Source organism: Phoenix dactylifera, chromosome 11, assembly GCF_051530095.1.
Source record: "Phoenix dactylifera cultivar Ajwa chromosome 11, Ajwa_hap1_PhDact_Kaust_v1.1, whole genome shotgun sequence".
NCBI lineage: Eukaryota > Viridiplantae > Streptophyta > Magnoliopsida > Arecales > Arecaceae > Phoenix > Phoenix dactylifera.
This window is the reverse complement of record NC_143200.1, coordinates 26,649,789-26,675,924: the sequence shown is the minus strand read 5'-3', so window position 1 is coordinate 26,675,924 and position 26,136 is coordinate 26,649,789. Positions and strand designations below refer to the sequence as shown.

The 26,136-nt window shown below is 38.4% G+C and overlaps 2 protein-coding genes and 1 pseudogene across 8 annotated transcripts; 2 read left to right on the top strand and 1 right to left on the bottom strand.

The window, feature by feature from the left end:
- Positions 1 to 955: 955 nt before the first annotated feature.
- Positions 956 to 8,953, top strand: LOC103702342 (uncharacterized). Of its 2 annotated transcripts, none has more exons than XM_008784725.6 (8): positions 956 to 1,748; positions 5,419 to 5,586; positions 5,862 to 5,960; positions 6,111 to 6,212; positions 6,380 to 6,499; positions 7,433 to 7,573; positions 7,656 to 7,991; positions 8,486 to 8,953. In XM_008784725.6, the coding sequence occupies exons 1-8, from the start codon at positions 1,272 to 1,274 to the stop codon at positions 8,759 to 8,761; spliced, it is 1,719 nt and encodes a 572-aa protein (XP_008782947.2). In that variant the 5' UTR covers positions 956 to 1,271; the 3' UTR covers positions 8,762 to 8,953. The 2 variants fall into 2 exon arrangements, with proteins under 2 accessions (XP_008782947.2, XP_088563675.1); XM_088707549.2 differs by lacking the exon at positions 956 to 1,748 and adding an exon at positions 4,864 to 5,115.
- A 795-nt stretch (positions 8,954 to 9,748) lies between these two features.
- Positions 9,749 to 13,335, top strand: LOC113462427 (chlorophyll a-b binding protein 8, chloroplastic-like; annotated as a pseudogene). Its single transcript, XR_015971480.2, has 2 exons — positions 9,749 to 9,825; positions 9,893 to 13,335. The product of XR_015971480.2 is annotated as a chlorophyll a-b binding protein 8, chloroplastic-like (transcript).
- A 72-nt stretch (positions 13,336 to 13,407) lies between these two features.
- LOC103702340 (uncharacterized) lies at positions 13,408 to 21,146 on the bottom strand. 5 transcript variants are annotated; one of them, XM_008784722.6, is made up of 5 exons: positions 20,680 to 21,046; positions 20,480 to 20,572; positions 19,214 to 19,602; positions 17,151 to 18,390; positions 13,408 to 16,420 (listed from the first exon to the last, which is right to left on the bottom strand). In XM_008784722.6, exons 3-5 carry the CDS (start codon positions 19,363 to 19,365, stop codon positions 13,664 to 13,666), a joined length of 4,149 nt encoding a protein of 1,382 aa, XP_008782944.4. In that variant the 5' UTR covers positions 19,366 to 19,602; positions 20,480 to 20,572; positions 20,680 to 21,046; the 3' UTR covers positions 13,408 to 13,663. The 5 variants fall into 5 exon arrangements, with proteins under 5 accessions (XP_008782944.4, XP_038983898.3, XP_089782355.1 ...); XM_039127970.3 differs by lacking the exon at positions 20,480 to 20,572 and having other exon boundaries at positions 20,877 to 21,146; XM_089926229.1 differs by lacking the exon at positions 20,480 to 20,572 and having other exon boundaries at positions 21,012 to 21,146.
- Between the last annotated feature and the right edge of the window lie 4,990 nt (positions 21,147 to 26,136).

The following is a 26,136-nucleotide window of genomic DNA, read 5'->3' as shown; positions in this document are numbered from 1 at the left end:
CCAAGAATGGATCTCACATAAGTTAGCTAATCTATGTTGATTGCATTAAATAATATAAATACTACTCATGTAGGCTATGGCACATGCAAAGCTAACAACATAAGTAGCTTAAAAATCTTGTTTGGAAAAAAAATCAGTCGATTGGTCTGAAGCCTTCCACCTACTACTATATAACGAGTTGCACGTATAGGTCATAAGAAAGTGCCAATTGAGTTTTTCTAAAAAAATATTATTAAGAAGAGAACTTGAATAAAATGAAGCTCCAAAAGCTCAAATAACCAAGTAGAACATTCCTTCACAATTATTTTCAGACGGTTCATCACTTAGTTCGACAACTATATTTAATATAATATACAAGATTTTTTAGTCCAGCATGGTCTATTGGATTGGTCTATTGGATACATGTAATCATTCAAGATATGAAATAAAGTAAGCATATTGTATTTTTTTATTGAACTTCTTTTTTCATATCTAGAATAATTGTTACTTCATGAAATGATCCTGCAACAAGACATTAGTTTAGTTTGTGATGTTAAAGATATCCTAAAAAATGACTGGACAAACAAATACAATGCACTACTTTAAGACAAAACCAAAATTTAAGATCATTGGATCTATCATTTTTCTTTTAGGTCTGGCATAATTGTTCATTTCATATGTGCGAAACATTATACGATGGAAGCTATGACTTGAGATGTAGTTGTTCCCCTTTTTTTTTTCTTTTGTTGCTAGTGAGGGCGAAGAAATTTAAATAAAAATGTGAAGAAATTTAAATGAAAATATTTTTTTGTGATACTTCTATTCTATATTATTCTACTTGTGCTAAATCGTCTAGGATGGAGAGGCTGCGCCAGTTTGGAGACGTGTGGGCGGTGACCGTACTCACGATTTGAACGTTCCGCTGTTAAATCCATGCATTTCAGACCGCCCTTCAAATATTCCATTAAAATGACGAAACCTATAATGGCACTCCTTTGTTTTAGAAAACACAAACTTTTCTTCCTGGTCTCTCCGGAAAAGAAGTAGTACGAGGAGTGAACCTGTGCAATTAATGGAGTGTATATATCTTTTATGATCGTGATAAAATATCCGAATCTTCGATCCCTCCGCCCCCTCTCTCGCGAATTCCAACTTTCTCCTTTTTCTCTCCTCTCTTCTTGAAGCCCTCGCGTCTCGACTCAAAAACCCTTAAAAAAAATGATCGATTCCGACCCTTTCCGCCTCGATCGCAGGCCTTGAAACCCTAATTAATCCTCCGATTCCCGCCGGAAATGGCGACGGCGGCTTACCGATCAACCTCGAGACGGACCGGCGTCGACGACGCAGGGTCCTCCAACCGCGGCGGGGACCTCCGCCGGTCGAGGAGCCTCAGCCGCTACTCCGGCCGGTTCCCATCGCCGCCACCGGAGTCCGACGATTTCTCGACGCCGAGGGGCAGATTCGTCAACAAGGTGAGGGGGTCCGGTTTCCTTGAGATCAGCCTCGACGATCTTGCCGATGAGTTCTTTCGGGCGAGGGAGGAGTCGGAGGAGGAGGAGGAGGAGGAGAGCAGGCCGGCGGCCCGCAGATCCGATCGCCGGAGTTCCGTCGCTAGTTATAGGATGGAGACGGAGTCGTCTCGCCGGCGGGGGAGGTCTGTGTCGAGGCCCCCCGACAGGGGGGCGGTGGACGGGAAGCCCGCCACTGGTGGTAACTCGAGACGGCAGCGATCCATGTCAGTAGCTCGGCATCGGTGTAGTGATTCGGGGGTACCTTTGCTCTTTTTTCTCGACATAGAATCCTGAAGTTTCTCTCTCCTTTTTTTTCCTTGGCATTAGGATACGGACGGTTACGTTGGTAATTCGAAAGAAGTCAAGAAATTTTCGTGATTGCGTGGAGCTCCATTACTTTAGCATCATTGCCATATTAGTTTGTTATCTTTTTTGTGCCTAGAAATCTTTTCTTTTTCCCCTTTTTTGGTGTTTTCGTGATCAAAGTTCTCCACTTATGTTCCCCTCCATCTTAACTTGTTATGGCATTTTTAGGATATGCTGTATTGGAAACATTCGCTTGTTAATGAGAAAATAATATATTAAATTGAAAGAAAACCTTGTCTTGGTAATTATTGTATGCTCCTGACATTGATCATGTAATGCTTCAACTAATTCTTTCCTATGTGTTCATTGTTTCTTTTTTTTTTTGTTAGTAATGTGTTCATTGTTTCAATAACTAAAAAATGAGCTAAGTTTTAGAAGGTACTGTTAATTTTGGGCTATCAGGTCAAAACTAATTTCCCTTTGAGAGAAACAGAGTCTGTTAATTTGTGGGGCCGATTTCTTGGCCGTATAACCATTTTTGTTCAATCTTTATGCAGCATCCATGTATAATTGTGTGCGAGACAGCTAGTTTAAACATTCTTTGTTTGCATCCATATTGTAGTTGGATGGCAACATTGAGGTTATGTTATCAAATCCTTATTGCCCTAGGGAAGAAGTTTGTTATTTTGCAAGTTTCATGCATGATATGACAATCAGACTCTGAAGGTTGTGGTTACATGGCCTTATAGTTTGGAAAATTTTAAAATTCTTCAAGGGCTTCGCAAACATCTGAGCGTTTTTCTATAACATTCTAGAGAAGAAAAGTATCTAAGGGGAAAGCGATACCTGAATACTTGAAAATAGACAGGCAGTGAAATAGTTCATTTAGTTAGGTACTGGCAAGTAATATCTGTGTATCATAAGTCTTCGAGCATATGTGGTAGCTATGTGTCGTATTCAGTTTTGTCCATTAATTCCTGTTAGGAGTTAATGAAATGTCATGCTAGTAGATGGACATATGTGCATGAAGTATTGGTGTCCAGAGAGTGATCTGGGCAACTTACAACAAAGTTCTATTTATACCATGCCCACACCGATCAGGGCATTGTAGGGTACCAAGTACTATCAAACGTTAGCATGTAAAACCACAGAATCTTGTAATAGATACTTTAGAAGCATAGAAGAAATATGAAGGAAGCTTATTGATATACTTACTTGTATAGCTGTATAATGATCAAGCATGTGCTGAACTTCTAAAGCATCTTCAATAATCTTAGCATGGCAAATACTGATATAATGATCAAGCATCTCAGACATTGTTGTTTGGAAACTTGGTTTTGTTTTTCATTTTGTTGATTGTGTTGAATTTTGATTTTAGAAATTTTGGTATTCAAATAAGGAAAGAAAAAAGAGTTCAGAGAGAAAAGAATAACAAAATAGAAGTTAAAGAAGCCAGATTCATATATCCCATACTTCTAGATTGCTTATTGTTTGGCATTGTTGGATATATGGTCTTGGTGGTTTAAGATGAAAACCTGAAACCATCAAAGTTTATAAAAATCTTTGATAACCAGTGAAAATGTTAATAAACCATTTTACACACAATCTAAACTGAAACATTTCATTCAATTACATACGATTTTAATGTACAAGCATAAAACTTCGCTTACTTATTGCCATCATAAGAGATACCAAGTACCAACAAATTATCAATAAGACTGCAATTAGAAACACCTCATTTAATGTTTATATGATTTGAGCTCAAATCTTGTAAACTTGTGGGTAGGGGATCTACTCTGCCCTTTTTCTCCTCTTTCCCTTAGAATTTATTTCCAAAGTTCTGAAAACATCTCTTAGATCTAGAAGAAAAGTTGACTCTCTTCCCGAATGCTTCTGAGGTTCTCAAAAATTGTAAGTTTGTTTTTGTTCTTAAGCAGATTCTTCTTGGAGGTTATATTGCACATGAGTAAGCATATATTCTTCAAACATAAAAGAAAATGTCAAATTTGACATGAGCTAGTGAAATGTGCTTAATTAAATGAAGAAATGACCCAAAACTAACCACAAACATTTAAACAGTAATTAAATCGACCTCCTACGACCATTTCCCATTAGCTTCAGCAGAACTGAGTGAAACTATTGAAACGGGCTATCTTTATGTTAAACTAACTGAAACAAGTCTGTGGGGTCAATGTGGCCTGGTAAGCTGACTACAAACATTCAAATAGTAATTAAATCGAGCATTCATGATCTTTTGCCATTGGTTACATCAAACCTGAATTGAACCACTGAAACTGGTCACCCTTAAACTAACTGAAAAGTTTTGTGGGGTCTATTTGGCTTTGGTTTGACTGAAATCAGTCGATTACAATAGAAATGTTTTGGTTTCCATGGAAAGTTTAGCCCTTTCTAAACAATATTACTGTATCCAGGAAATGAACTAGCACTAACTCACACATTTATATAAAAGGACAATATTAAAAAAAAGACAACTTTGGATTAGACTAACATCAATTATGAATTTATATTGATGTGCAGTGTCTTTTTAACTATGTCATTTGAGTTCGATGGTCAGTATGTGTATTAGATTGTATTAGTGTCTCTAGAAAACAATCTAACACTAACATGACATATTGTATGTTCAAATAAGAAAATATTTGGGAAAAACGTTAGGTAGAATAAGCATCTGCTGCAATCTATATTGGTGTCTCAAATTTTTTATTTACCAAGGAGGTATACACAGTGTTATCTACATGCGCTCCCTGTGTTAAAGTGTCCTCAAGTGTCGAACATGGCAATCTAAAAATAAATAAATAAATCTAGGCATAGGAACACGATATATATATATATATATATATATATATATATATATATATATATATATATATATATATATTGACACTTCACTTAAAGTAACCATATAGGTGTGATAGCTTTATATTGAAATTATCAGGTCACTTTGCTTGAAATGTCCATACAACCTTGATAACTTTATATTAAAAACATAAGGACAGTTCACTTGAAGTTTACATATAACCTTGGTAATATTATATTGAAACATGAGGACACTGCTTGAAGTGTCCATATAACTTTCATAACTTATATTAAAAACATAAAGTATTTTGCTTAAAGTCTCCGTCACTTGAAAGTCTCCTGCATGACACTTCACAGAAAAGTGCCAAGTGTCAGACATTTTTTGTTGACATTACCAGGATACTTCAGAATGGAGCAATGGAGTGTCCAGTTGTCTCATGATGTGCCATGTCAAAGTGTCGAAAATTGCTGTCACTTCTAGAAACCCAAATAATGGAGTGTCGGGGTAAGTTTATATATATGGATATATGTTATGGCATATTTTGGTCTCTATTAATATGTGGAACACTATCAGCAACTTATCTTTCGCTTCATAAGGGGGTCATGTATTGCTAAGAGATTTTGTGTCATAGACACAACCTATCCTCATCTCTGCACTTTACCATATTTTAAATGATTGCAAATGTCCAATTGGTATGAGAATTTTTGGGATCTGGCCACCTGCTGATGGTTGTGACATACAGATTTTTATTATTCCTCTAGTAGATAATAAGTAGAAAGGCTAATTATTGTATTTTGCTGAGTACAGAATGACTTGGATCTTTATAACAACACCATCAGTCAAACCAAATGGACGAGCATTGGCAGTGGTAGGTCCCAGCGTCCCTCATCACAAAAGCCAACAAATCAAGGACATGCTTTGAGAAGAAGATCTATGAGTCAAAAGGATTTCTTCCAGTCACATGACAATTACTCGGTAACTATGCTAATCTAAAATTCTATGATTATTTTGCATTTTCCCCTCTTATTGGACGTTCTATGCATGTTAGATGAAAAGAATAATAGAGATAGGAGATCATACAAATAGATGCAAAAGAATTGATTTTTCTTGAGTATAAGTTCACTTAAAATGAGTTGACACTGATTATCACACTCTTTGTTTTTAGTGTTGGTTTGGTGAAGTAATCTCGAACAACTGGAAAATTTGAATTTACGTGACTTTCTTTTTTTTTTTTTCTTATTTTCTACTAGAGCCAGTCTTCTTCGCTAACTGATGATGAAGCACGGGAAGTTTGTTCACGTAAAATTGAGACTGAGAGAACAATTCAGGCAGTTTATGCCCAGGAAAAGGTTAGTTTTACTAGTTGAGACCAACAGTCTGAATGAGCTAGTGTTCAATATCTGTGGTAATATCTTAAGGCATATAGTTTAATCAATTAGTCGTATTTATTCAGTTCAGCCTGCAATATCAAACATCTGTGGTTCCCATTGCATTCTCAGATGGAACATCCCACTGGAGATGGAGAGGGCACTGGATTATATGAAGCCATGCGCAAAGAAGTGAGACATGCAGTAGAAGAGATCAAGACAGAGCTTGAGAAGGTTCGCATTCTTACTTAATTCATGTTTCAATTTTCATTAGCTGACAAAAATTTTGTTCATCTTAACTTTAATTACAGCTGCTTCTAATCCAAAATAGTAGGGAAATCTTGTGCTTATTGTAATCATCCTTTACTTTCCTATACTCATGAAACTTGTAGTTTATGCAGGTCATGGAGAAAACAGAACCCACAGCCATTCTCAATGACAATGAGGACCAGGCAAAGAATTCGAATGTTATCCAAGTTATTAATGATATCAGAAGGAATTACACCACCAAATTGGAACAGGCATGATAGAGGAGAATCCTTTCTGATACTTGTGGGAATGTAGTATTCGGTGAAGTTTTTCAATAGCCTGTGTAGTTAATTGTGATAATTCATTAAAATGCAATAGTTTGTATCATGGTCTGCCGTACCGGCCGGTACGGGCCGGTATGTACCAGTCCGGCCTGGGACCGGTATCGGATCAGCGTGGAATCGGATACCAGTAGTTTATTGTTGAAGAACCGGTACGGGACCGGTACGCCGACCGGTTTCGTACCGGTCCGAGCCGCTACCGGTATGCCGACCGGTACCGGTACGGCGGACCTTGGTTTGTATAATCTGTCATGCCTGTATATATCCTGTTACAAATTGGTTTGTGTATTACGTTTTTGAGAATATGTCTAAGAAATGCATGGAATTTGGGAGACAAATTAGGCTAGACATGCACTAGAAGATATAATTTCTTACTTGTATCTTCTGTGCTCCTTTATATTTTCCAAGAGCATTTTCTGGTTTTCAGATTACGTCTGTTTTCCACTATTAATCTCCTTCCTTCATTGCTTATCATACTGAGGAAACCAAACCATAATTCTTCTACGAACTTGAAGTCGCCTAAGACTAATAAACCACTACATTTCATCTGGTCATTTAGGTCAGCACTCAGGTTCCTGCATCAATCAGTATTTGCCTTATTTGGTCTTTCATTGTTTTAATCAAAAATATCTTGCTTCATTTGAAATGCCCTTTTTCTTAATCATCACAGTTTGCTATTATATGTTGTGAATTTTGATAATATTATGTTCTTTTACTCATTTCTTTTAAAAAAATGATGGCCAAAAAAAAGAAAGAGCGATACTGTTTAGAAAATTCAGAGTAAGTTCCTCTAAATTAATAGCATCTACTTTTATGATTTGCGGCATATGTCAAGGTACATTTTTTATTGCTTAATTTTTCCAGTCAGAGAAGCGGAAGCAAGAATTGCTGGCAGAGTTAGCGGCAGAGGAGCAGCATGGTCAGGAGCTTACGAAAATTGTGAGAGAGTTGCTACCTTCCCCAAAACAAGCTGCTGCTCCAGAAGGACCCTCACGATCTAGAAGAGTAAGCTTCCTCATAAGCATCGTTTATAGTGAATTCATCATTTTTTTCATGACTTACCATTTTTGGTTGAACATGTATCAAGAGGAGCAATGATAGAACAAGGATGTCTAAACGTCTGACAGAAGAGGCGGAAAGATATTTTGTAGATTTCCTTTCAAATGTTGAAGACACAGACATATCTTCCTTTGATGGAGAAATAAGTGATACAAGTTCCACGCTCAGAGACTTGATAGTGCATAATAATGTACCAGAAACACCTACAAGTTTGACAAAAGCTGCTCCACTGTTTGTTGAGGCAGATGGTGTTGTACTTCCTTGGTTGCAGTGGGAGTCCTGTAATGATACATCTCCGTCACCATGCAAAACTAAGACTGAGGTGCCAGTGAAATCAGGAAATATTTTGCCTGTTTCAGCACAGGTGGTTATTTTTGTCCATACTCTTTTCTCGAGTGTTTTTCGTTTCTTTGAATGTGATGGTGAGATCTATAAGTATTTCTTGGACAAGCATCTTAGATATTTCAGATCTTGTAAGTTTGATAACTTATATGAGACAATAAGGCAATAAATGTGGTGCTCAATATTTGCAACTTGTTATACAATATTCGTTGTCACTCAGTTCTAAACCTATAATGGTAGATATGGTTTTGTTTGAGACTGGTATTTATCTACTCTTATTTTTAATCTCCACTTGCTGGTTTTCCAAGCATTCTGAGAGATGTTTTATGCATATATTATATTCTTGAGAATTTATGCATATATTACCATGAATTGATGCATGCAGACATTTGCTCATTATAATCTTACAGATTAACTATTACTTGTACCGAGTCCATTTTGCTTTTGAAGTCTCGGATTCTCCTTGGCTGGTTGATTTGCCAGTTAATGTCTTCTCTATGACATATTATATTTCAGGAAGCCAATGCTGGATTTGATAGCGGGAAACTCGTCAGCAGTAATCCTGGGAGTTGGAGCCCTGAATGCAAGATTTCTAGCGATAAAAACAGTGGCAGACTTGGATATGTAGGAAACCACTGGATCAGTTCCGATGGTGGAGCAGGAGTGTCTAAATTTGACATGGATGAGTACCTGGCCTTGCAGCACAATGAAGATCTCCTCTTCCAGAGGCTGAGGCAGAGGCAGAGAATAGACTCAGGTAGCCTGGTTTTATGTGGAAGAACCACACTGTAGAGCTTGGTTGTGCTTTAAAGAAGCTTGGCTATCTTTTTATTACACACAGTGGTGTATTTAGGCATTTGAATTATCGTCATCTGTCTTCAATTGTTGAGGGTTAAATGTCTCCGTTCTAAATGCAAGCAATCACCTTTCTTTTTGTAACTGAACGTTGCTTTCTTTTATACAAGAGCATCGATTTCCAAACTATGCTCAAACTGCATTGCAGCTGCTTCTTAACTAGCTAATAAGTGAAGCACTTAGCATACTGTTAGGCTCATACAATTATTACACTTTGTGCATTGACATTATTCTTGCGGTCTTACTTATTGCAGTACAATGATCATCTTATGCTAGAGTTGTAGGCACTTCAGGCCTAAATATTTTTGCTCAGGTGGACAAGAGATTTTTGTTTGTTGGCTTGGTTTCTCCATATGAGGTTGCGATGAGGAATGACTCTGATAATCTTCAAGCACTTGCATATGATGGCCTCTGCAGCATTTGTTTGGGATCGGGGGTTCATGCAGTGACGAATGGCCTTATCTCTAGGCCTGCATGATGCGAAGTGGAAACTAGAATTGCAAGGTTGATATGACTACCATCTTATTTGAGATGGATGTTCCGGTCTCTGGCGGGGCTCTTTTGGAGCCATGATTTCAGCGGCACGACTTCAGCTCCTTCAACGAATGGCCCATCTCAAAAATCTCAGCCATTGGGTCCCACTCTCCACATGGTAATGGGGCTTCAGCCAAGGACCGCAGGTAAACTCTTCCTTATCTAGCTGCCCTTGCCATGTGTCACACTTCTGTTGGACACAATGCTTAGGCCTCATGTGGCAGGTAATATATCCACCTCAAAGAACAAAAATCATAAGGATGTGTTGGAAAAAAATCATGTTGTTCTGCATGCGAACACTATAACAACTCCAAAGTCTTCAAAATAAATAGTAAGAGAAGTTCAGCAAAACTTTCAGGTCCTTATCCACTGCTAATATGAATTGCTTCGTGTCCTCACAGCAAGGAGCAGACCGACGGACAGCTATAGTTTGCATCCAAACAGTCGCCCTCTTGCTTGGATGGAAGGTAATACTATAAATTCTAATTCAGATAAATATATTACCTGCCATGTCGTGCTTCTTTTCTCTTGCAGCCTCCCCGGCCGGTGACTAATATGGCTTCGATCAACACGCTTGCGAGCACCGGCAGATTCATCGAGCTCAAATGGCTGCTGGCCTACGGCGAGATCATCAACGGCCGCTTCGCCATGCTCTGCGCCTCCGGTGCAATTGTCACCCAAGATCTTGGGCAAGCTCGGCCTTAACCCGGCCGAGACCGCCCTCCACTGGTTCAAGACCGGCATCATACCCCCGGAGCACCGGCGATACCAGGACCGGGCCTGGCCAGGCTTCATGGGGAAGCCGTACTATACTTTCTAGGATTTGAGAAGTTCTTGGGTGGTTCCGGGGACCGTGCATACCCAGGTGGTCCCTCGTTCAACCCTTCAGGGCTTGGAAGGACGACAAGTCCAGGAGGGAGTTGAAGCTAGAGGAGCTGAAGAACGGACGGCTGTCTTTTTGATAGTAATGTAGTTGGTTGTGTTTGTGCGATAGTAGTATGAGCAGCCGTTTTATTATAAAAAAAAATTACAAAACAAAACAAAACAAAAGCAAACAACAAACGGGCGGCTGGCCATGCTGGCTAATCTTGGGATACTTTGTTCAGGGCCTGGTCACTGGATGGGGACCTATCAGAATCTATTGGACCACTTGGCTGACCCAGTCAACGATGACATCTTGACCAGCCTAATGTTCCACTAGGGTTACGGTTTTGTAAATGGTGTGTTATTATTATTATTATTATTTGATACAAAACCGGCATAAGCCAAAGTCAAAAGAGTAACCAATACGTTGCTTCCCAGTAAGCTACTGAGTTAGTGAGTTACCTGCTCTTCGTATACATGTAGCTATAAAAGTGAATAAGGTGCGCCTGCAAGCAAAAAATATCATGCAATAGTGGGTTAGAGAGAGACTATGCTTACGTGGCGAGTTCAACAGTGAGATAATAACACCTGAATCCCCTTCAACCCATAACTTGAAACATAATAAGTCAAAACAGTATAGTTAGTTTCCTCCCATGAATGGTGTGTTATTAGCTGTGGGCATGTTGAAAAAGCTGTAACCTCTGTACTAGTTATGATCCTAAGCTCTGTTAATAACTCGCAGACCTACCCAAATTGAACTGAATTGGCTGAAAATAGCAAATAATAATTGTTATCCAAATAATGTCAATTTATGATCCAATCTTCCCCTGCTGGTGCTCAAGCTCACTATTTTATCATAGTCAAGAGATTAGACCGATTGGAATCAAAAGCTTTCTTGAGAGCTTTTACCGTACAACGTCAAAACCCTAATCATTAAATTACTGAATATAAGCAAAAGTAGAAAAGATAATATACTAAATAAGTTCTTATTTGAGAGAGAGAAAGAGAGAGAAAGTGTGGAGGGCTCCAGTTCAAGTTTGGCCGCAGCCGCGGATCAAATTCAAACTGGCGGGACCCGCGGATCCTTTTCCCAGCGCGAACATTGGGACATGGGCCCGTACGGATTCGGCATTCGCATACGTGGCGGATGACGATTGGACCATGCCACCGCCTCCACTTTTCCTGGATTTATTGGGGCTTGCCGTTGCCGCGCTCGCTCCAAGCGGTGCACGAACTCCAAAGGCCCTGTAACAGCCCCCGAAGAATCGAGGACCCAGAAATAAACCCATCACTACCCGCAACTCAAAATAACACAAAGGTGGTGCACACTTCTCCAAGTCAAAGTGGGGTTGCTTGTAATTGATATATTCCCATAAATCTCTCTCCCTCTCTCTCTCTCTCTCTCTCTCTCTCTCTCTCTCTCTGTGAGGTCATACGTTCCTATTTACCATAACGCGCTCATAAAAGCTAGCACGAGGACGGGGAAGTGAAAACGGCGATATAAGAGCTTGAGAATTACCTGGTAAGAACGCCTTCGTTGGTTCAGAGTTCAGACTTGCCCACGGGGTGCCGTTGTATTCAATTGCCATCATTAACGGTCACATGAGGTGTTATAATTTATAAACAAAACCTCTCTTTAGCAAAAGCGTTGAGAAAAGAGATGCCAAACGGCTTGATGGGGAGGACATTGGTCGTCCCGACATTGTGCCGCTCTCGTTTTTCTCGGCTATAATCGAGATGAATAATTTCAAAATAAACCGACATATTATTCTGCTAAGTGCGATAAGGATCGATTGTCATGTTTGTACAACAGTAAATGCACGATCGATTTGATTATTGCCGCATGCTAATTATGTGGAACGTTATCATGCTGCTAATATGCAATCAACTATTATTGTATAATTATGACAGATCTTACTAAACCAGATAACACTGCTCTCATCTTATACGAATAATATACTACTCTTTTTCACTCATTCTTTCTTTTTTTTATTATTGCTCTAGATCTCTTATCTAAGCATTAGAGAGTCTCCTATCGAAAACCTTCCAATAATAAATTTCTTTGCAGATTGATTCTGCCTTCTATCTCGATTTCAACCGACCACGAGTGGAGTCCGACCTCAACCCAAAATCTAGCGGCTCAATTTATGGAGTTGATATAAATAAAAGAGATATAGAGAATAGTATGATTTAACACAAGCACATCAAATATAACCCTGAACCTGCATCTGGTAAGGTTGCCAAGAGGCCAGCTAATATCTATAGTGTCATTTAGTGAAAATATAAGGCTTTGATGACAATACCAATTGGTTAAGTTGTTAGAATCATATATACTATATTTCAAATAATTATATTCGCTATATTATCAGAATTGCATCCAATGAGAATGGGAGAAAGCCAGCTGATAATCTATACTGCTACTTAGTGAAGAGTTTGCTAAAATTACCATTAAACATCTTCCACCTTGATAACTTCACTTTCAATTTACAAAAATTGTCGTCTTTTGTTTTGCATGCATTAAGATATTGTATTACTAATCTTATTTTGCGTATAAATGTGAGACAGTTCACGATAACGTGGATATATTTTACTTTCTAAATTATCCTCACATAAAATCAGGTATTGTGTGAACCTGCATGCATCCAAAGTTATTTAGCTCAGGCACCATACCAAGGAGAGCAACTTGGACAATTTTTTCTTTTTCAAATGCTACAAATCATTTGAAAAAGATGGTAGTTAAAATAGCTGAGAACTTAAAAAGAAAAGAATGAACACCAAGGAAGGATTCAAGGACTAACTGAAATAAGTTAAAATGCAATTTATCTGCCATGATTACAACTAAAATTCTTTTCACAAGACCATTTTCCTGCATCGCCTGCTCTCTAAAGAGAGAAGCTGCCTCTGAGACTATCTCAAGCATGCTCTGATAACCTCGATATTTGTACACAGTTACTACCACAAGCCATTATTTATTACTTCATGCGCTGTAAATTTCAAAAAAATGAAAAAAAAGGACTGGCGTAGTCCTCAATTAAGCAGTGTTTCCTAAACAGAAAGTCCTACGGATTTCTTTAAAAAAACCATATGGAAGACATCTTTTTTCATTCAGTGAAGAAACCGATCGGATTCATGGATTATTCTGAGCTTACACATAAAACACACTCTGAACAAGATGAAGACCGGCATTCCAGAAAGGCAATGACAACATTTGATATCATTTTTCATACTTTTGAAAAGACAGTCCCATTAGAACTTCAAACAATTACAGAACTCCAGAATTCAGTGTTTCCACTGTCATGCTTTCAGCACAGGTCATGCATACTGCATCTCAATGACCAATCAGTCTCTGTACAAAACAGGAGGTCCTGGCTTCATTGCCAATTTTAAGCAAAATGTAAGCCTCCCGAGTCCCAGATAATTTTCAACCATTATCAGATAGTTTCATTGCAAGGTCCGGCTATAGCACAATGATGGTGTCAGATGGGCTGTTGAAGTTGATTGGAACATATAAGAGCTGCGAGGGACCGAGCCTTCTGAAGTGTTATCATGCTTCACAGGGGTATAAGCATTAGCCATTTGGTGTGACATCGAGTAGGAAGGCCTGACAATTCCTAGGACTTCTCTCGACACATATGGGCTCTTTGGTGGGAAGCAGGAGAAAGGCCTTGGAGGAATAAGATTGGAACCTGGAAAAGCTGGTGGCAAAGCTAGTGCTGGACTAGGTAGGCTTCTGCTCGGTTCAACCTCAACTTCAGGAGAATCATCGATTACAATTACATCTCTGTAGAGAGCTTGAGCAGAAGAAGTAGGCTTTTGGTGATGTTGAGATGCAGCTGTTGTCTCTATGCTACATGGCAGAGGACAACGGAGTTTCTTTCCTCTCTTCTGCTGAGACTTTATTGAAGGAACCCCCGCAAAGCCACTTACCTGCAGCTTAGCTTTTGATGAATCCTGGGTGCGGGTCGCACAGCCTCTTGGAATTTGATGTTGTTCGTATGAGAAGCTAACCTTGCTCAAGCCAGTGTTGGTGGAAGTAAATCCAAGAGGTAGACATTTCATTGTTGAGGTGTAGTCCGAATCAGAAGGAAGAACTTTAGGAAGTTGTGCCAACTCATCATTTTTCACAACCAGATCCTTACCCATCAGCCTGAATATTGGATTGGAAGTGGCCTGACCCTGAGCCTGAGAATATGAGTTTGGCGACCCAAAATCACTCCCTGGTGGGAGTTTAGAAGCAAAATCTGAAGAAACTTCTGTTGAAATGGCTTCAGTTGGTGACTCCAGGGTGCGGGCGGACATTTCACCAGTTTTCAAACAATGAAAAGCACTAGAAGACGAGCAGATGGTTGGCCTAATGAGCAAGTTGGATACAATCTGCTTTCCTTTTGAAGGAAACATTGAATTAGTCATGATACTTTGTCTCAAGGGCTGAGGAGATTCTTGTGAAAGGCTTTCCCTGCGAGAGCAATAGCAAGGTTGATCATCTGACAATTTTTTAGGTTCCTTTGCTGCTGCAATTGCCTTAACTTCTTGATTTCTTCTCACCTTCACTCCTTCAGTTCCTCTGGTGCTTGCAACGGATGGCAATTCTGAGTTATTTAACAAGCTTGAGCTCAACTTATCTTGGTCAGCAGCATCTTTCACACATTGTTTTGCAGCGGTATCTTTTGACTGGGAAAGTTCTGGAGAAGAGGGACAGATGATGTTTGAGGAAGCTGGAGCAGGAGAACCAGATGTTTCTATACCACCAGCCAAATAATGATCTTGACTCGACGTCGTCCTTACCATGGGTATTGATGAATTCTCCCGAGGAAACCCAAGAACCATGTCCATAGGGACGATCAAACAAGTAGAAGACACTTTGATGGAAGTACTTATTTGGTCTTCTGATTGCTTAACTATGCATAAGTTTCCCTCCTCGGCCGCCCGTTCAATATTTTTGTTGATGATTTTGTTGCTGGTAAAATCATCGCATTGCACAACTTGCTCATCATTCAGTCCACCTTCCACAGGTGCTTCAGATCTACAGAAAGATTCTCCATGTTCTTGCTCAGATGGCCATGGGTTCAATCTGGGACTGGAAGCTGGTGTCAAATGTTGAATAATTAGATTTTCACTGCCACCACGTTCATCAACAGCTTTATCCATGGAAGGCTCATTTGCAGCATACTCACAGCCCAAGGGCGGCTCACACTGCATATCTGAAGCTTCAAAGTCAGAAACACAGCAGTCAGCTCTAGCTCCCAAATGCAATCTCTTTTTAGTATGCTCCTGCTTAACCATTGCACAGAAGCCTTCTCTTTCTTGTTCAGATTCTCGAACTCTGGAGATTGTTAAGTTCTCAGATAAATTGAGTTGATGGGCACTGCTCGTCTCGTTAGCTCTAGGAGAATGATCAAGGCCAAAATCTTCAGTAGAACCATGCAGTCCTTTGTTGATGTCAGATGGTAACTTTCCTCTCCGTTTACCAGTGACTAATATGGATCTATGCTTACGGAACTTCTTAATGGTCAATCTTTTCTCGCCTTCATCACCTTTGCTCTCTACCAAAGAGGATGATTTTCCTAGCAAAACATTCTTCTTTGACATCAACCTTTTTCTGGTTTTAATCAAGGGATTACAGCACTCAGAAGGTATTGTATTAATGCCAGAAGAATTATCAGACTTCTGTATGGTACCCAACTGTATCTCTTCTCTTTTGCTTCTTGGTGAGGAAACAAAATTCCCAGATGATCTTGATGGTTTCAGCATAAGGCCACTAGCCAAAGAAGTGTTTTCAGGAGATATTATAGAATTCGATTCAGGCAGTTCTGGAGGTCTTGTCTTCCAATTATGAGTGGCATGGACAGAATTGGATAGAACATCCACTCTTTTGGTTTTTGGAGAAGAGGCCAAGACTTCAGATGACCTTGAAAGTTTCAGAATATGGCTTTTAACAACAGAAGGATTACCTGGATCCAGCTGATTACCTTCCACAGAAGTGTCCAGACTGCTGGGCACAGTGCTTTCCATGCTTTTGTGGGTGCCTTTCTTGTAGAGTTTTCTCGAGGGACCCGAGCGTTTAGAGCATACCCACTGTCTTAATGTTCCAGGACCACAACTCTTGACCTCGTCTTCAGCATTTAATATGCATGATAGGGATTCTTCCTTGTCGTCATAAGTATTTGAATGGCAATCTCCAATTTGTGTCGCTGGAGTCTGGTTGGCAAAAAGTAAAAGGAGATTGAGATACTCATGCTATCACATCTGATATCATGCTACAAAAATGAAAGACCAAAACAACTCAAACAAATAAGTAAAGCTATGCCGAGGTACCAAAATTGTTTACTATTTAACTTCATAAGAAGTATCCATATAAAAAGGACGTTATGAGAGCAAAATGCTACCAGAGTTGCAAGGCTAAAACCTCTCAAAATAAGAAAAAGTTGAATAGTAAGCATAAGCAAGGTGCATGATATCATGGACATGAAAATATTGTAACTATATTGAGACCCGCAATGCAGGGTCAAGCAGTCACATTCATGGCTTATTAGCTAATAGTCAGATCAAATATCAGCCAACATTTTTTTTTTTCAAAAAAAAAAAAAAAAAGATCCTGGTCATTTCATGATTCAGAATCAGTGTCTTTTGCTAGTTTAATTCCAGATTTTGAAAAATCTGACAGAAATATTATAACGCTCTAAAAAAGAAAGAAAGACAAACACATATTGAAGGATAAATTTGTTATGTTCCAGACGACAGAATTTCTAAATCAAAGTTTTCCTACGGACCACATTCTACTGGTTTTGGGAGACCAAACAGCTGCACTATGTTGCTTCATCATGAGTTCAACAAAAGGATAAGGCTTGCTTCAATCTAGGTTTGCTCATATTTAGCAACATGTTGTACTGCATGTACTTAAAAAAAAGGAAAAACTAATGTACCATACCTTGCCTATAAACAGCTTGAATGAGCACAATCTTTTTTTCTGTTGATTAGTTTTCATACACTTTGAGTACTTCGATTTGAAACATTTTTTCTTGCTGATCAAAGAACTCCTGTCTGCTCTAATGCCTTTCACATGCTTCCTCAGCTTACAATTCTCCTTTGAATTCACTGGTGGTACATCGTTGAACTTAGATATAATCCGAAGCTTCATCCCATTCGAATCAACATAAACAGCCCCTTCATTTCCATCATTTGCAGCACCTGATATCGACAGCTTTGGTCTTTTGATTTCACTGCTAACCTCAGTGGTTGGTGCCACCAAAGCTAAATCTACCGCCCAGTTTGTGCCATTCCTTCTATCAAGGTCTTCGATCGTGCAGTGGGGTGCAGTCGTATAGATATCCACCATCAACCTTTTCTTCCTTGGTTTCACTTTGAGTTTTGAAAGCTTGGTCACGACCTGCTTAGTATTAGACTCCTCAGAGAGGCACTGATCGATGTGAGCATTCAAAGTGGTGTTTGATGTGGATGTGAATGTCTTACAAACAGGGCAAACCTTTGAAGCCATGGGATCTGAAACAGTGCTGGAAGTGGATGCTATATCTTCCACCCGGATGGTCTCGGATGTGCTGCTCGATTTTACAATTAACCTGCTCTTCTTCTCTGATGGTTCACATCTGACTTCAAGCTTCTCCGGCAGTAAAGGAGGTTCCTCGACCTCTAATTCTGATGACACTTCTGAGGCACTTTTGTTTACATTTCCTGTGCAAGGAAGCTCGCCGATCTGACCTGAGATTCTCTCGATCTGATCGTGACTCGTAATGGTGGAGACTGGTTCAGCTTCAACACCTATCAGTTCATCATCTGAAAGGATTCCACGATCGACCTTAGATTTTCTAGACTTCGATAATAAGTGCTGAGCTTGATCCGAACACTCTACAACCAACTGATCTGGAGGCAAACAGAATTCATGCTTGATGCTATCAGGTTCCTCATCAATTGGACCAACATCTTTAGTTTCAAGTGATTTGACCTCTGTTGAGATTTGTTCACCATGCGAACATGCGATTGGATGCTCGAATTCTACTCCTCTTCTGCAGCACTGGCCTCTCACCAAATCAGGCGGTTCAAAAGGTGGCAATATATCATTAACACCATACTCCAAGCAAAGCTGCAAAAGTTTGAGAGGAAAAGGCCAATTCTTCGCAACGTCTTTGCTCCGCGAAGTGGAAACATAATCCCTGCAGCACAAACCACAAATCTTCTGCATCAATCTCATAACTTTGCTTATAAAATTAACACAAATATCCAAAAATCATATTCATCTCCCTCTTTTTTGCTTCAGAAATTTCAAGCAAACTTTTACTATGAATTATCTAAAACCTTATCACATGTAAACTTGTATTATTGGAAATCCAAATAAACCACGGAACTGAACGTGGATCGCACGATCGGTAGGCCCACCAAATTGGTCGCACCATTAAGAAAGAAGCATACTTTTCAACACTAAAATTTAAGAGACATGAATGGAGAATCAGAACCATAAGCAAAGGACAGACGCATCCGGAGGAGAAGCGAAGGATTCATCAAAATTCTAGCAACCAATACCATACGCTTCCAATCTCAAAGGAGAAGACATGAAATCACGATAGAAATCAACAATTCGACTCAGACGGATCTGTGAATTGGGAGCAAAAAGATATGGAAAGCTCAAAATAAAAAATTTCCTCTCTTTTTTTTTTGGATTGGCAAACAGTAGCCACCATAAGCTGCTTCTGATGGAACTCAAGAAAAAAGGGTTCTCGCAAGGAGTTCTCAGAAACCATGAACGACATGAAGAATAAAAGCCCTGAAAGCACAAACCCGGATAAAATTTAGCCCCTTTGCCAAGAGATGAACCGAGATATGAGGAAAACAAAGGCAATTTAAGTCTTGCAGAAGGACACCAACTCAGCCTCTGATCGGATCGGTCCTAGCTAGTATAAGATTCTCTCATATGGAAGGAAGAGTCCATAACATGACAAGGCTTTTTATGTGGTAAGAGAAGAGAACAGTAGTAATTACCTTATAGAAAAATGAGGGGGCTGGGTCTCAGCAAGGCCTATAGGATCTGCTGCCTCTTGGAAGGCAAGCGTACTAGAAGCCCTCTCATCACTTTTCAGTGCTGAAGCCTTGCAGGGAACCGAGGAGTCTGAGAGGTTTTCAATGGATAACATCTGAGGAAGGCGGCCTCCTTTTTCCTGCTACTCGAAATTACAACAGTATTAGCCCCAAGAGGCTTACTGCAACTGGGCCTGCTCTTATGCTTGGCCTCCAGCATAACCAACCAAGGACTTCAGCTCCAAACAGCAGCCCCTCAAAAAAAAAAAAGGACAAGCTATATATGAGAGCACCAAACCCCACAGCGAACCAGACCACCTTTCTTTTCCTCCTCCCCTCACCTGATTTGATGCCTGCAAAAGATCAGTGAAATAGAAATTAGACTGCATACACCAAGAAATTAAGCAGATATTTTCCAAGGGGAAGAAGAAGAAGAAGAAGAAGAATATGAAGCCAGGAAAGGAAGATGGAGGGTCCGTTCTAGAACATCATTTGATGCAGCCAGAAGACTTGGGAGAGATTTGAGGACTTGGAAACCGATGGAGTTGGATCGGACTCCTTCGGAAGTTGAAAGCAAAGGAGTGTTATTTTATGTGGCCAAAAATGCGAAGGAATCCATAAGTGCAAATAGAACTTGGGAGCAAACTGATCCGGAAACTAAAATAGCTAACCCAAAAGATCAGGAGGAAGAAATCAGAGAGAGGAACGGAAAAAATATCCCAGCCACATAAATGCCATCACATGAAATATCGGTTTATGCGACAAAGAAAACGATGCAGAACCGAATGAAGGAGAGCGAACGAGAGACAGGGGCCGGAAGAGGCAAGAACAAGCCCATAAGCCCGAAGCAAATCATATAACTCCCTGGCCAGTTTTGTTAGGAACAAGGCTAAAAGGCTTATAGGCTGCATGCACAAAGAAGTAGAGACAGAGCAGAGAGCATAAGGAGGGGGGAGAGGCAATGGAATCGCAAGAGATTTAGATTTCAACTTCGTTTCGATGGCTTCGTACCGGTGCATGTGCAGAAGAAGAGGGGGTTATTCTGAAAATGGAGTTATATTCAGACGACACTCGAACGAAATACGCCGCATAGGCATAATCTTAAGCAAATCTAAGACGCCCATCCTAGATTCCCTCTTAGAAGATACTAACGACCCCATATAACTCCTGGATCCAAGAAAAGATAGAGGAGGATAAGAAAGAAGGGGAAGAGAGAGAGCCCACTCGGACCTGGATGCTGCTATTAGCTGGACGCAGTAACACAAGAAGAATCCTATGCCTTTGTTCTGCAAGAGAGGTCTAAAGGATTTCCTGTATTTTTATCTAGAAAAAGAAGAAAAAAAAGTAAGAGGAAGAAATGAAGGGGAAAAGGACCCAAGAAAAATAACCACAAAATCAACCCCTAGGAATCTCCTGCTTCTTATCCTTACCCCGTCACGAACTACAGCTGGATTGAAAAAGAGAGGAGACGCTCGGAAAAGAGGAAGATGAGATCATAGTGTCTCTTCGGGTGCCGAAAGGAGACTAGAGGAGGGGAAGATGGGTTTGACAGAAGAGAAGAGAGAGAGAGAGAGAGAGAGAGAGAGAGAGAGCAAATATTGGGGAAAAGAAGACACCACCCACTCACTCGCACATCAAAGGCATCTGGCTCTCCACCAAAAGCAGAATATCGTACATTAAACAGTAACCCAAACAAAAGAGGGGGAAAGGAGGAAGATGGGAGGGGAAATGAGGGGTTTTCAGGAGCTGTCCTATCCCATACCTGCTCTATGAGCTTTTTTTTTTTTTTTTTTTTGTTCTTTTTCTTCGTCCCCTTGCTCTTCTACTCAGTTCCCTTTTTGTTCTCAGCTTTATTTTCTTTGGCGTCGTGTTATTTGGGGAGGGTACTTTTAGGCTTTAGCCTTACCTTTCAGTTAAACTATGAGCATACCCTTCCTTCCTTCCCCTGGTCATGATGAATAATTTGTATGTTTGTTTTTTTCTTTTTTTTGGCGAGAAGAGTTTCTTAATAATGAATCACACAAGAGATGTATATCAAAATAGTATATATAGAAGTCTGATGCTGATACACATCAAATATTTTGGTTGAGATTAAGAATAATATGTCTTAGGAAAAAAATGATGTGACTTTTAAATAATACCATGCCTCCGAAGAAAAGTAAAAGCATATTACAGTCCCATCAGTTAGGATATACAATTTTTATGACTAAAAATATTAAAAAAATTAAAAATATTAATCATCAACATATAAAATAAATTTTCATATAGTCTCATCTCGATAGTCATAATCTTAATTCTTAGAATTTCATAGATTATGGATGTGCAAGCTGGTTTTCACTTACTATCTAATTTACCGCTTTCATATATAATATTTTTTTTGGAGACTTGCGTAGCAGTAACCGGCTTTGCATGATTGATAAAGGATCAAGGATTGAAAAGATGAAAAGAAAATTCTTCAATATTTTTTTAAAAAAATCGTTGAGCAACAAAGAACATTATAGATAGGCTTACAACATAATATTATTATGTACAAATTTTTCTTGACTCATACCAATAAAAAAAATACAGCTAAAAAGTTAATAATGCTGCCCTAGAAAGTGAATAATAAGAGCATCCATGGATGATTCTGGCATGAGCTTAGAGTCCCCACATATTTGATAAGGTTTAAATTTCTTGTGAGATCACAATCTAAATTGGAGGGTTTGAACTGCCAAGAAAAAAAATTCAAGGTTCATTTGTAATTAGGCAAACCTTGTAAGGGCATTCTCACATGGAAGTGGAACCCATTTTGTCGGTAGCGCACGCGGACGGTAGATGTGGGTCCACATGTCCCCTCTGTGACGGAGAATCTACTTTTACCGTTTTACTTCAAAAAATCTAGTAACGTCCAGCTAGATCACGGATTGCATCTGGATGCGGGAAGTACGTATGGTCGCATGGGGGCCATCGGTGTGAGGTAATTTAAAATCCGGAAGGATTCGTTTGCTTCGCAAAAATAAATTTTTTTATTAAAATATTTTTTGAAAAACTAATATATAGATATATAATATTTAATAAAATAATTTTTATATTTTAATTGATCATAAAGATTTTATTACAGTAAGATAGATGAGACAAACTATAAGAAAAAAACAAAAAAGAAAGGAGCATAGATCCTTACGAATGCGATGCCTTCGTTATTTTGAAATAAAAATTCACATAGGTCTTTTATTATTTGCATAGGCTTCGAAGCATTCACAAATGTGGTGTTTGGATTGTTTTCTTGCGGGAATGGCTCCGATAAATTTAACTGGACATGAACATGACGAAGAAAAATTTAGGTTATGACACAAAATAGAAAAGCATAATCTAGATGTGGAGCATAACCCAACAAATCATACTTCACATATAAATTGCAACTCCTTCATTATCGTCGTCGCTGTTATCCTCGCCAAGTTGCAAGGTTAATTGGTTCCTCATGTTGATGTAATCAAAACAGTTTCTTGAACAACATCTTTTATGCAGGGTTCAGATGGTCAAAGCATCTAAATAATAAAAAACATAATACATATTTTTAACTCTATTTATATAAAAAATTATGCAATCCTACTGGGTCCAATTTGAAACTCTTTCGTTACTTTACTCTCAAACTATCTTATATGTAAGTCATGCTCATATAGCACAATAGAACAATATAAAATATTATTAGATATGAAATTTTGGATGCCCAGGGACAATATCTGCTTAATGGGTGGCGAGAAACTTTGATGCATAGGAAAAGGTGAAGCTAACGGGTTTCGTCATTCCCCAATAAAGATTTCTTCTTTTCTTTTCCTTTTTTTTTTTCCCCCTTGAGCAACTGAATCTTGCGGATTCCTCATCCTTTTTATTTACATCATAGATGCATCTAAAAGTGGCTCCGCCTTTTCACCACAATGGTGTGGTTGCTCGGTGCGTCTCTTTTATTTTGGAACTATTTTTTCACTTTTTTTTTGTTTTAATAAAATTAAATTTGTTGAAACAATCTAATAAAGATATATTCGTATAGAAGATAAAATAAAATATTCAATTAAAAAAATAAGGCATCTCCATTGCGGATGAAAGCCTGCTACATCCTGTTCCACGTGGCAATCCTCCAAGGGTCCCACTGCGTACGTGGTGTTCACTAGAGAGAAGAAAGAAAAACCCCACCAAAATTCATATGCCCTCGATGGTACCGACCGTTTCAGAAACACCCGGGTGCTCCTCGAAGTGGGCAAGCACGTTACCGACACCGTTAAGAAAAAAAAATAGAATTACAAAAACTCCTCTAAAATTACATGTTAATAAAACCTACGCCTATATTAAATTAAATTTACGGTGTTAATTGATGCGGAATTTGCACCCCGTCACCAGCATAGCCCCCCACCGATCCGAGCAGCGAAAGCGACTGCGTCGCTCCCGAGGTATTGTCCGCTTTGGGGATGCCTTGCTAGCGCGAAGCTCGCGCAGGGGGCGCACATGTCTTTGGGCGCGAAGCTCGTACAGGGATCACCCGCCAACGCCCCTCACGGTTTTGTTCCACAAAAGGGCCCTCGAGAGGAAAGGCTTAAGCCTCCTCATTATAAGGAACAGACCTTTCCGCTACTTAGTCGATGTGGGACTAAATTCGGAAACCCCCTCGAGAGGAAGCTGTTGTGCTTTATGTAAAAAAATCAAAATTGTCTTTTGACGGAAAGAAGAATGCGCATCTTTTTTTAATTTCTTAGATAGCTATTATGAAACTTAAGATTATTTTGATTATCTTTTATTTTTTTTAATGTGACATTCGAGTCTCATTTAAGATTAACGATCTCACTAACTTTTTCGTTAAGCTATAAATTAGAATGTTGGATGAAAATAAGTCTAAAAGGAATAAGCTTAAATTTTTCGAACTATTAAAGTATAATTTATTCTCAATCTCAAGAGGATTTTTATAATTTAATAAAAAATATTTCTTACATTTTTTATATCAAAATTCCAACATATACATGTGGCTTTGCCCACTAAGGAAACCAACCATGAGGTGGACGACAAGGAGGTGAAAAAGAGGTCACATGCAAAGACCAAGGCAGAGAGTTTTTGGGCGAAAATTCACCCCCCGAAGAGGTGAACTTGGGTTGATTTTTTTAAAAAAAAATGTCCTTCAGTCCAACAAAAATATATATTAATATACCATGAATAATTTATATAGATATTATAAATGATATTATATTATAGTATATTATTAATCATATTATTATCATATTATCATTCAATGATAATTTTAAATTACACTAGACATATATTATTGTACTTTATATTTTATAATAAAATTATTTGATATATTACTTCTATTTTTTATTTTTTTAATCAAAATAAATATATGTATTAAAAAATATTATACTATATATAAATAAAAATATTAATCTATAATAACAATTAATATAATTTGTAGGATTAATAATTTATAGGACTGAAAATATATTTTTATGAAATATATTAGTAATAAATATATCAATATTTTTATTATAATATATTTATGTGTTCAGTAAATATTTTTTATTTAGTGATGTTGGATTTTTATAAAATACCAAAATCAAATATTACTTAGAAAATTTTAATCATTCAAACATAGCACAAACACGCTTATTTCTGAGTTCCATTTATCAGGTGCTCATATCGATACATTATTGAAGAAATTAGATGTTGTGATGGGGAGCGTGTACGATCATACGGTGCATACTGTATAGAATATAATTTTCCCTCCATTGGGGCTCACGAATTTTGAAACCCACGTGGCAGGTGTGGAAGTCGGCCAGTCCCATTATCAGAGATTCGCTGATTACCCTGGAAAGTTGATTTCCCTAGTTTTAACCCTTGGGGGGCGAGATCGAGTTCAATTTGGGCTAAGTTTATACACCAAACCCCGAAATCCGTGCCACCGAGTTACAGTCACCACTGAGTCGACGTTTTTTTATTTCAGCAACTCCTAATGATTCATGATTATTTAAAATAATGGCTGTTATAATGGTCTCAGGGCCTTCATTTGGCTGAACTCGTTTACACGGAGCATATGAAGAACAAAAGAACGGCTCTGATTTGATCTTATCATGCTATTTTATTCTTTGCTGACATATTTTTTTCGTTGTTTCACATGTTTGCTTTCTAAATATGTGGATTTGATCTGTTAAATTCCGCTAACTATGGGTTGGATCAGATTCAAAAATTAGATATGATCTAAATTTCAAATTGAATTTAGATCTTGTATATTTCAACTCGACCTGACCCAATTGAGCGTGCATATTGTCCAAAGCTAATTTGGGCCAATAAAAATTCTAACTAGACCCGAACTTGATCTGTTCCAACCTAAGAACCCAAATCACATAAATCTTCTTCTTTTTAACTCTCAATATTTTTCCCAATTCATTGAATAAATTTTTGTTTAAATTAATTTATCTTTTTTTAATCTGAACAACTATATATCTTTTCACCTATTTTTACTCCATTATATTTACATATTAATTTTATTTATTTATTTTGGTGGATTCTATTTATAATGCTTGTGAAGTTTGTGTATTAAAAAGTGTAGTTTGTAAATTTAAGAATAACTACTTACTTCATTGAAACTAAAAGTTTTTGAATAAAAACTGAAGTTTAAGTTGCTTCCTTCTATTTTATTTAATTTTTTTTAATAATTTTATATTTAGTTCTCAATTATTATATTTTAGTTATAAAAGAATAGTTAGAAGCTTGGTTCAAATTGCAAAACGAACTCAACCCAAACGTGAATACTTTGGATTGGGGTCTTGTGTGACTTAATTCCAATTTGACTTAAATAAACTGTTGAGTCTAAAATTCTTTCAATGGATCTAGCTCGATTCGATCAGACCAATTAATGAGTTAGGTTT

Bases quoted from the DNA above. Each gene is read 5' to 3' on its own strand.
- LOC103702342 (XM_008784725.6), top strand. From the start codon at position 1,272: ATGGCGACGGCGGCTTACCGATCAACCTCGAGACGGACCGGCGTCGAC. The intron at 1,749-5,418 runs GTACCTTTGCTC...TGCTGAGTACAG, and splicing joins ATCGGTGTAGTGATTCGGGG to AATGACTTGGATCTTTATAA. The intron at 7,992-8,485 runs GTGGTTATTTTT...ATTATATTTCAG, and splicing joins TTTTGCCTGTTTCAGCACAG to GAAGCCAATGCTGGATTTGA.
- LOC103702340 (XM_039127970.3), bottom strand. From the start codon at position 19,365: ATGTTATCCATTGAAAACCTCTCAGACTCCTCGGTTCCCTGCAAGGCT. The intron at 18,391-19,213 runs GTAATTACTACT...TTTGTGCTGCAG, and splicing joins CCCCCTCATTTTTCTATAAG to GGATTATGTTTCCACTTCGC. The intron at 16,421-17,150 runs GTATGGTACATT...TTTGCCAACCAG, and splicing joins TCAAGCTGTTTATAGGCAAG to ACTCCAGCGACACAAATTGG.